Below are 11045 nucleotides of genomic sequence, written 5' to 3'. Positions count from 1 at the left end.
ATAGAGAGAGAGAGAGAGAGAGAGAGAGAGAGAGAGAGAGAGAGAGAGATCCTGGCACTGAGGTGGATGTGGAGAGATAGACAATGCCAAGTTTGGTGTTATGGTACAATGAGGTGACAGAATTTGCAATCCACCCCCTCGCCCAAAAGCTTGAAAGTAGCTTGAACAGCCTGGTGATGCTGACACGGAGGAACATCTATGAGATTAGTAGTTTGCCTGGTGACATGCAGGAGCATTGATGTGATTAGCAATTGGCAACTCCTCTCAACAGTGGGAGCTAGAAGTGGCGGGACATATTCAAAGTACTGAGAGAAAAATGAAAACTGTTCATCAATACCAACCCATGTCAAAGCCGACTTTCAGAAACAAGAAAAGCGTTCCCTGGCGTGAAGAGACAGAGAAGATCTTGCTGGCAGATCCGTGTTAGGGGAAAGGCTGAAAGAACTGTCTATTGGCAGGACAGCGGCCGCAGACTAACCGAAGACCAGAGATCACAGAAACAAGGGAACAGTCTACAAATGTATGCTTTCGTTTTATACCATTTTATGTTTAATCCACTTTAACAGATACACAAAAATTCTACACGTAAAACATACCACTCACTTCCCACAGACGGACTAAATTGCAGCCTTTGAGTACCATTAATGTATACTTTGGGGATGAAACAAACTCCTGTGGAAGTCCAGGGGGTAAACGTTCTCAGGTCTACAGCATTTGTTTACAGTGGTGAGATGGAGCACATGTTCTCTGTAAGAGATGTGTAAGGGGGATTCGAACTCAGGTCCTCATGCTTGCATGACGAGGCTTCACAGTCACAGGCTAAAAGGAGAAAGGTGTGCAGCCCCAAAGCTGGTAAGACAGCTGGAACTGGTCATGTCAATCATGATCAAACAGGAGCTGAGGAAAGAGAGGGAAGGACAGGAGTATTCCCGGGACTAAAACAGGGTCACATCCGCAAGCTGCTATAGTTTCATCTGAAGAGGCCCTAAAGGCTTAAACAGTGAAGGGCTTGGTCCCCAGCCAGAGTTGCTACTGGGTCCTAAAGAGATGGGCATTTGGTGGAAAGAGATCCGTCACTGGGGGCATGTTCTTGAAGAAGACAGCAGGGCTCAAGACTCTCCTTCACTTGGTCTGTTTCTTGAGGTGGGTGAGTAACTTTCTGGCACATGTTCCTGGAAAGGCTCTGTGCTGTCAGGGACCCAAGGAAGGACACATGCTTATGACCCTCTCCTTCAGTAAACTGACTTTAAAGCTTCTTTTTGAAAGTTATCAGAGTTATCATTATCGCTGTGTGTGAATGTGAGCGCGGACATGTCATGGTGCTCACATGGATGCCAGCTTCAGGAGCCACCCCCTCACCCCCTGCACGCACGTACACACATATACATGCATGTGCTTTGTGTGTATCAATGAGAGTGCCTGTGTGTTACAGCATGACCATGGAGATCAGGGACAATCTGAGATGTTAGCTGTCCCCTCCTTTAAAAAGTGTCTGCCCCTTTTTGCTTCAGACACAATCTCTGTTTATTTCCCCCTACTGTGTAGGTCAGGCTAGCTGACTGAAGGTCTCCTGGGATTGTCCCGTCTCCACCTCCTATAGCATCTTCCTATAGTAGCACTGGGATTTCAGATGCTTGTGCCACGTGTCCAGCTTCTGCATGTCTTCTGGGAATTTGAACTCAGGTCCTCATGCATGCATGACAAGAGCCTTTACCTACTAAACCATCTTCAAAGTCCTAGCAGGTTGACATTTTTTAGGCACTTTGTCACAGTGACAGGAGGCTAACTCAGAGGGGGGCAATAGATAGTAATGCTTACACACCTAAGAAGAAAGCCTCAAAATCCTCAAAGCAAAAACCAGCAGTGAGAAAATAAGATCTGAGAGTTAAATAATAAGATTTTCAAGTGCCAATCTCAATAACTGAAGAACATTTAGACAGGCCACCAGAAGCTTTGTAGATGTGACATCACTATGACTCAACGGGCACACAAGGCATGCCTCATACAGATACATTGTGTTCACAAGGACTTTTAGAACATCCTTCAGGTTGGATTATATACTAGGCTATAGACCAAGTTCTGGTAAGCTTAAAATTGGAATTATAGAAAGTATGTCTTCCTACAATGCTGGAATTAAATTAGAAGTAATAACAGAAAGAAATTTTGGAAATTGTCGAATACTTGAAAGCTAACATGATTTTAACATTAGGTGTGCCCATTAGGGTATCAGTGATACACATGTCTACCTTAAGAAACCCAAATCACGGCAGACCCAAAGCAAATGAAGAGGCTACAAGGATGAGGTCATACAGTCAGAGACCAGAGAAGCAGACAAAACAAAACGTGGACAAAAATCAGAAGGCCAAAATAATAGGCTTTTGAAAAGATTAATAAACTCAGCAAACCTTTAACCAGATTGACCAATAATAATAAAAAGGCCCAGGAATTGAAAGGACACCAACTTACCAAGCTAGAGTCATCTAAAAGGAGAGAGCCTCAATTGAGAAAATGCCTCCCTGAGATCTGGCTGTGGGGAATTTTCTTAATTAGTGATTTATGTCAGAGGTCTCAGTCCACTGTGGGTGAGGCCATCCCTGGGTTGGTGGCCCTGGGGTCTGTAAGAAAGCTGGCTGAGCAAGCTATGGTGAGCAAGCCAAGAAGCACGTTCCTCATGACCTCTGCCTCAGCGCCTGCCTCCAGGTTCCTGCCCTGTTTGAGTTCCTGTCCCGACTTCCTTTGAGGATGAACAACGGTGATGTGGAAGTGTAGGCCAAATAAACCTTTTCCTCCCCGGTTTGCTTTTGGTCATGGTGTCTCATCACAGCAGCAGTAACCCTGACTAGAACAGACAGAGAGCCGGATTGGTTCCCAGGTTGGTTCTTCTGATGTCAAAGCCAGACGGGAGACTGTACAGAAGAAGATGGCTGTCCATCATTCTGCAAGAACACACACAGCAGTGCCAAGCACAAGTAAGCCAGCAAAGTACATTCCAGAAAGACTAAAATGATGAACTTTTAGCAAACAGGGTTGATTTCAGAAACACGGCTGTGTAAGTTTGACACTTGAGATGTGCAGTACCTGTATGTCTGTCCCTTTGGTTAACATACTAGACTCAAGGACATTTGACTCTATGACCCTTTCACAAGGCACAAAAGCGTCTGACAGAGTCAAGTAGCTCTGGCTTCCTGCTACTAGGAAAGTTCCAGCAGGTCCTCTGGCAGAGCAGTGGTGTGGCAAGGTGACGATATTAGGTACAGCAGAGAAAGTTTAATCCCCGAGAACTGTATATTCATCCCAAGTTTTTGCAAACAGCAGTCAAGAGCAAATTCATGTCCCTCAGTAACATTCTCCAGGTGTGACGGCTAAGCTTGGCTGTTAGCTTGACTCCATCTGGAATCAACTAAAACCCAAGCATGTGGGCACGCCTGTGGGAGATTTCTCTTGACTGGATTATTTCGGGTCAGAAGACCCACCCTACATCTGAGCCACACCTTCTGGGGGCAGCCCATATGGAAGGTCATGGGAGAAGGAAACTCTAACTTTTGCCTGCTTCTCCTAACTCTCAACAGAAAGTTCACCCTATCCTCCTCCTGAGGGAGGCATTAGAATGCTTTAATAGCTTGCTGGTTCTAGAACCTTCGTCTTTGGGGCTTTAACACAAACTGAAGACCAAGTGAGATATCCAGCCCTTAGGCTGAACAACTACCAAATTCTCGGTTTTTCTGTTGGGAGACAGGCATTGTTGGACTAGCAGGACTATAGTCTATAAGTCACTCTAATAACTCCCCCTACACACACACACACACACACACACACACACACACACGTTTCATTCTATCAGTTCTGTTCCTGTAATGATTAAACCAGGAGCAGGGGATGGAGTGAAGGGCAGATGAAGGATGGGGAGAGAGAAGATGTCCCCACTGTCCCCACTGGCATTTTCCCTTTCTCAGCCTTCTGTGAAACATCAGTGCCGTTTTTTTTTTTTTCTCAAAGTTGCCTAAGTGTCTGAGATAATTGTCGCTCAGAACCAATGCAGTCAAGAGAGAGCACAGACACCTGCTACATCATTCACGAACCCGGGTAACAGCTTGCTGAGTGCAAAAGGCCTGCCACAGAGAGACATGCGTGCACTTATCGGACCTGTGCAGCAGCGAAATCCACGCAGACAGAAAAACAGACTGGTGACTCTCAGGAATGGGAGGGGGGCTGCTTAGTCCATGCAGGATGACAGTGTGTATCAGGTAGTCTGAGGCTCGGCCACACAGCATGCTGCCTGTCTGGACCGCCGCTGGATTTTACACTTCAAAACGGCCAACTCTCTGCCATGTGAATTTTACTTTAATATAAAAATCAATTCAATCTTATTCATTAAATTCTCATGTAACACGGTCTTTGTTCCTTTCTCAACAGGTTGGCCCATGCCCTTCAGAGCAGGGCAGCGGGGACAATCCATCATATCAGACAAATCTGGCAGCTGACCCTCCCACGAAAGCCAGGGCCTGGACCGTGCTGTGACCCCAGCTGGAGGAAAATACCTTCAGAGTGTCAGATACTGTGATCCCAGCTGCCACGCAACCCGATTTCTCCCCACAGTGGAGCTTCCACCTAGACTCTAGCCCAGGTCTCAGAGCCCAGTCCACGCTTCCAGTCCACGCAACCCTGCCTTTGTGGAAGAAGAAACTTTCTCCTCACCTAACACACACCTGCTCAGGATGATAGAGGCACAGCAGGAGTCTAAGCCCCGTGGCTCTGCTCACTTTTTCCTAGTGCTGGCGGAGACATGAAAATGTGCTAGAGCCTGGGGTCTACCTAAGGCTGGCTAAACAGAAGTCTCCAGAGGAAGTTGATGAGCTTGAAGAGGACTGGGGCCCAGAGGATGCCACTGATGGCATCTATTTCCGGAATTCAGCACTCAGGTCTAAACTACCAAAGAACACCACCCAGCTACAAACACAACCAACTCCTTCTTCCTGAGGTCCAGCCTGTGCACACACATTTAAGTAGGGCAGCTCCTGTAGGGCCTACCACCTCTATGACCCAGCGCCTGCAAGACCCAGCACCTGCCAAGCCCAGCACCTGCCAGGCTCAGCACCTGTATGATCTTGCACTTTCAGGATCTACATCTGTGCAACCCAGCATCTACAAGATTCAGTTCTTGAGGGGCCCAGCATCTTCAGGGGATACCAGACCATCATCCGCCAGTGACTCAAACAGACACTAGTCCCACTGTGACTAGCTGCTGTCTTTCCAGAGCTTCCCGGAGCTATTCAATCACCCTCTGCATCTTTCAGTACACTGCCAGGCTGGGTTGCTTCCTGGCACAGACAGAGGAGCCTTGGGATGCCCAGTTCTCCCTGTGGAAGCTTTATCTAGTGTCCAAGCAATCTGTGGTCATGGTGATCCTCATGGCCGTCAAATGTCATTAGAGTCCCCAGTCTTTGCAACCCAGGACCCTTGACACGGGAGCCTGATTTCCAGGCACACGGAGAGCAGATGCTGGGTCATGGCTGAGTGCTGGCTAACCAGCTTGTGCTGAGAGCTGAAGGAAGACTGAGCCCCGACTGCATGGTGCCCACAGCCCACAAGACCAACAAGGTTCATTCAGTGTCACCGAGCGACCCCACCCTTAAGGACGAAGCCAAGCACACAGGCAGCCATTCCCCACACAGAGCCAAATCCTTACTGAAGTATCTGGCAGCGAAGGTTCTTCTTTTGCTGGAAGCCGACGGCAGCATCGCTAGGCTGGCAGTGTGCAGATGTCTCTTGTGTCTTCTCTGGAAGGCAGCAGCCACATCCTCAGGCAGACAGGCTAATTCCCAGTTTCAGTAGCAGGCGATCAGCATCTATAGTAGGGAAATATATTTAGAACGCTCTTTCCAGGCATTTGCCTGGATTTCAAACACGAAGCCTGCTGTGAGGGACGAGTGTCTTGGTGGGGCATGTGCCTTGGGGATCTGAGAGCAGACTTGGGGAAGTCGGAGTATCAGTTCCTCAAATCTGTAAAATGGGACCAGCAGTGACAACTGCGTCTCAGAGGGAGAAGATGCCAGATTCATCAGCGGAAGCAAGGGCTCTGTGAGCCAAGGGCTCTAGCTACTAGATTTGATTTTTTTTTTTTCCCCAAGGAAACAACATGGAGCTAAGTAAGGGACCGTGCAAATTGCTTTGAGCATGCTGGCTGTTTCCTGGCTCACACAATGGCTTACGGTCCATGTGCTGGGGTAGACCCCAGGAAAGCTATGTCACATCCTTAGGGTACCACTTCTTCATTCTATTTTTGGAAATGTGTCATCATTACATCATTTACAGTTGTGGAAAATGGGTACAAATGAACAAACAAATAAACAAAGGTTGCTTATAACTAGCCAAGTGGTATTTCTGCCGCATGAACATCGCTCACACAGCAGTCCTAGTGACCTAAAATAAAACCAGGCTCTACGGTGGCAGGCACACTGTCACCTGTCTTTAGGACATATGATGCATTTGCAGATAGAGCCCAGAATGCCTACCCACCCTGTCTCCAGTGTGCTAGCCTCTACAAGCTGAGCTTGTGTCAAGCCTGAAGTTACCAGTGGATCCTTGCAGTCTGGGCAGGAAGAGGCAGGGATGAGGAGGAGGTAGTGATGCGGGCTGAAATCGGCCCATCACCGTGCCACAGAGAACAGAAGCTTGGGGCTATGGACAAGTGCCTGCTATTCTGAGGGTCATGCTGGGGCAGAACGCTTCTGACCTCACTTTAGCGTGTGGGTATAGTTCCTGTCACTGACTGGTCCCCAGGGAGTGATCGGACAGCACCTGGAATGGAGAAGGCAGACTGCCTTTGGGATAGCAAAGAGAATGAAGTGATCACTAAGCCCCAAATCTTCAAGGGCTTAAGCCCAAGATATCGGCATGACCTGGGACCCAGGAGCACAGTCAGCCTTGAACACACAGCTGAGCTGGGAGTCTCCAGGGAAAAGATGGAGCTGGGGCTAGGAGATGAAGACCCTGGAGTGGGTACAGACCTCAGAGACCCTGAAGGATCTGGGAGTGACACCTTCATTCTCTCCTGGAAGTGTGCACAGTTTGGAAGCATAGGTGGACTGGGGTAAGGCCTCTGAGAGTGGGGGCACCCCACACCCACTGTAGCAAGCCTTAAAAATGAATGCTCTGGGTTCACACCCTAGGTCCCTAGCAGGACACCTACCTAGCCAGGTAGGTGTGTAGTATGCCTGTAACCCTGGCAATCAGGAGGTGGGGGTAGAGAATCAGAAGTTCTAGGTTACCCTCAGCTATATAATGAGTTCAAGGCCAGCCTGTGCTACACGAGAGCTGGTTTAAAAAACAAAAGTCTAAAGTTAAAGTTGAATTCAGGAATACAAGGGCACGCATTGCCTCCTTTAGGAGGAACAGCTGATGGCAGACACAGCTGGATCCAGCAGTTTGACCTGTCAATCAAGTCTGGGTTTCCTTACAGTTCTGTTTGCTTCTAGGGAGTTTCCTCTTCCCTTTCTTCCTCCTTCTTCTTTCCTCTCCTCCCCCCTCTTCTTCACCCTTCCTCTTTCCTCCTTTCTCCTCCCCTTCCTCCTTCCTCCTTCCTCCTTCCCATCCTCTCCTTATCAGCTTTGGGGGCTAACATTTCTCCTCTCCCGCAGAGCCTGAGGGGAGAGTAGACTGTCCAGTCTCAGGCTTCTTCCCAAAGCCTGTCAAATGCCTTCTTTCCTTGATTTGGGGCACTAACTAACCCACTCAACTGGATCCAAACCAGCGGGGTGTGCTGATTGGCTAAAGCAGCTGGGTCTGATCACGTCTCAGGAACTCGGTGATGTTGGCTTTTTCCAGGACCAGAGAGGGCAGGCAGAGGAGACAGGTGGGTGCTAGAAGAGATCCTGGGAGACTGGAACAAGTGCGTGTATGTTTGCAGGAGGGGGAGCTCCTAAACCGGTATGCTACTGTGGGGTTGGAGTAGAGAGGGGTCACCTCTGTGAAAGAGGAAGGTTTGCTCTCTAGCCCTCCACCTCAGTCTTCTCCTAACCTTTCTAAGCAAGGTCAAGAGCCGGCCACACCCAGCCAAGCCCAGTAGAGCTAGGGCCCGCCTAGACGCCTCCCGGAGCATGAGGAGCATGACTCAGCTCCAGTCATGGCTCCGCACCACGCTCACAACAGATCTGTTTGCACCGGACTCAGGCCAGTGGCCCTGTGCCTTACCTCACCCCACCTGCAGGCGTAACTGCACAATGCACACATTAACGTGACACCTGACAGCAGCTGGGGGAGGGTCTCACCGTGGAATCCTGATGCTCCGAGCCACGCAGCAATTTAATGTGGCTTTGGAGGGGTTTTAAGAGTCTGTCTTTAAAGAATGAACTCACAGCCTGGAGTCAGGAAACTTGTGCAGCCCTGGCTCCCCACTCACCCCACACAGGGTCGCTGCTGTGTGTGGCTCTCCTGGAGCTGTCCTGGCTCACCTGGATCTCACCTCTGCTCACCTGGACGTGGAGAGAGCAGGCTTCTCTGCCTTTGCCTGAGGAAGGAGGGGCTCCTTCTTTCGCGCCCGGAGGGAACACTCGAGCTGCCGCCCCTCTTCTCACCCCGTGGGTGCCCTGCCTTTGGCCCTGCCCCTGGCTCCCATGGGACGAGTCCGCTGGAAGGACCAGGGGATGCAACCCAGGCTGAACATCATCAGGCAGGATGCAGGTTTCCTGTCTCCTCGATGCCTCTGGGGATGCTGCTCTGACAGCTGTCCTTGGCTGGCCTCTCAAGGCTGCAGCAGCAACCTCAGCGACTCGGAAAGTGTAAAAGGCTGACCTCTGCAGGAAGCGCGGCGCCGAGGAGGGCCTGGGTTGGCTGGTTTGGAGCGCCCTCTGGTGGTCATTCGAGGAGCTTCGCCTGGTCTTGTTCCTGGACGTTGCATTTTGCTTTCCTGCGGGGATGTGGGGGCAGCGTGAGTGAGTCTGTGCTTTCCTATGCCCTTGCCTTCCTACCCTCACTAGCTGCTGGCGAGTCATGTGGGGATCCTGGGATTACATAGATTTTTGTTCCCATCAGATCAATCCTTCCACTTTGCTTCATGGTTGGGCACTGAGAACTGCAGCAAGAAGACCCCCAGGTGGGGGAGGACAGATATGACTATTTCCCAAGCCATAAGGCTCACTGAAGGCATTTTAAAGCCAAAGGCCCGGGACAGAAGTGGGCAGGTGGCCCCATTGTGGGGGCACAAAGTTCCCTTCTTCCAGAATGGGCCAGCCTCCCACTCACCAGGGCTCAGCAGAGACACTGCTGGCATTCCCTGTGATTAAGCTAACAGACAACCTCATTGGAAAACACCCCACCAGGCCTCCTGTGTGCACCCAGGGCAAGGAACTCAAGTCTGTCCCGCCTTGCTGGAGAGTGGGCTGGGGTTGCAGAACAAAGCGGGAGAGAGGCCGAGGTGGCAGTGATTTTGATTCCTGTGGTGGACACAGGTAGCTCACTGGGTAGTTTCACAGCCTCCCCGAGCCTTACTCTCCATCCCTAAACCGCAGGTAGGGATATGAGTGAGCCCATCCCCGAGAGGGCAAAGAGCAGTAGATCACACTGGGCAACTTGCTAAGTGACTGCCTTATGCCAACCATGAAGCCATCACACCTGACACCCACTGTAGCACGGATCATGCCTTAGACAACAGAGGAAGTGCTGACAAATACAGAAGACTGAAATAATTTCTCATACGCTATCAGGTCATAGTGGAATGAAACCAGAGATCAGCAATAAGAGAAGCCTCAGAAACTGTACAGGTACAAAGAGTTCTAACAATACACGCTTGAATGGCCAGTTGGTCATTAGAAAAAAGATGGAGGAAATTTAAAAAAAGTTTCTCAAGTGAAATGAAATTGAAAACACTTATTGGGACCAAAAGGGTTCTAGAGGAAGTCAGTCACTAAAGAAATCCATAACTACCAACATGATTGAAGCTCTGGTAAAGGATCTCTTAGTAAAAGAGTAAAAGAGTCACCAAATTCACTGCCCAGTCCTCTCAGATCTTTAAAGAGGAGCTAACACTCCCCAAACAGCTCATAAACCAGAAAGGGAACAGGCCCCAGTAAACCCATTCTATAAAGCCAGCACCACCCCAATGCACAGACTGGATAGGGGCACACCATCATCATCATCATCATCATTACCACCATCACCATCAGCAACAGCAACAACAACACCAAAGACAGAAGGAAGGAAGGAAGGAAGAAAGAAAAAAAAAAACAGGCCAATTTCCCTGCTGACATAGAGGCTAAAATTAACATGGAAGTACAAAAGACCCTATCTCCAAATAATATCCAAAGCTATGCAGAGCAAAAGAGCGATGTTGCAGGCAACATAACACCTTGTCTCAGTCTACACTGCAGAGCCACAGTGAGAAAGCCAGCACCGTCCTGGCACACGGCAGATGCACGCACAACAGGGAGCCAGACACAAACCCACATAGCCACAGACACCCAGCATTTGAAAAAACTTCCAAAACACACCTTGGAGAAAAGAAAGCATTTTCGTCTAATGATACCGGCAAACCTGGATATCAGCCCCAAGGAGAAGGCAGTTAGGTACATATCTCCTGTCCCGCACAAAACCCAACCTCAACCTTACTGCTGGGGGAAAGCAAAAGAAACATTTCAATATGTAGGCATAGGTGAGGGCTTTCTGAGAAGGACGCCGCAGCAGAGGAACTGACCCCAAGAACTGACGATGAACTGTGCTAAATTATTGTGTAGAGCTTCTGCATAGCGAAGGAAGCAATTGGCCATCGGCAGAGGGAAAAGGCAGTCTACAGGATCGGGGGGGGGGGGGAATCCTTTCCCCGCTACACATTTGACAGGAGCTCAGTATCCAGAATGAAGGACTCTAAAAGCTAAATATAAAACCAACTAGACAAGATAAGGCCCGGTAAACGGAACAGATAGTTGCCAAAAGAGGAAATATAACTATCAGTTGATGAATATTTTTAAAAGGTTCAGCCACCAGAGAAATCCAAAGGGAAACAGTTTTGAGGTTCTAACCCACTTTAGTCAGAATGGCTATCGTCAGGAAAA

The 11045-nt window shown here is 49.3% G+C and overlaps 1 protein-coding gene across 3 annotated transcripts in view; it reads right to left on the bottom strand.

Annotated features, from left to right (window-relative positions):
- The window catches only part of Arhgap22 (Rho GTPase activating protein 22), a 152496-nt gene extending 143776 nt beyond the window's left edge, over positions 1 to 8720 (bottom strand). For 2 of the 3 annotated variants that reach the window (XM_029541873.1, XM_029541877.1), the window contains exons 1-2: positions 8472 to 8720; positions 5687 to 5846 (exon numbers count right to left, since the gene is read on the bottom strand). In XM_029541873.1, the coding sequence (XP_029397733.1) occupies positions 5687 to 5738 (52 nt within the window). In that variant the 5' untranslated portion in view covers positions 5739 to 5846; positions 8472 to 8720. Of the gene's footprint in view, positions 1 to 5686; positions 5847 to 8450 lie in introns of all 3 variants that reach the window. The other variant, XM_029541874.1, reaches the window with a different exon arrangement.
- Positions 8721 to 11045: the final 2325 nt, after the last annotated feature.

The sequence above is a fragment of the Mus pahari genome, chromosome 8, assembly GCF_900095145.1.
Source record: "Mus pahari chromosome 8, PAHARI_EIJ_v1.1, whole genome shotgun sequence".
Classification (NCBI taxonomy): domain Eukaryota; kingdom Metazoa; phylum Chordata; class Mammalia; order Rodentia; family Muridae; genus Mus; species Mus pahari.
The sequence above is the reverse complement of the archived record's forward strand: the minus strand, read 5'-3'. Positions and strand labels throughout refer to the sequence as shown.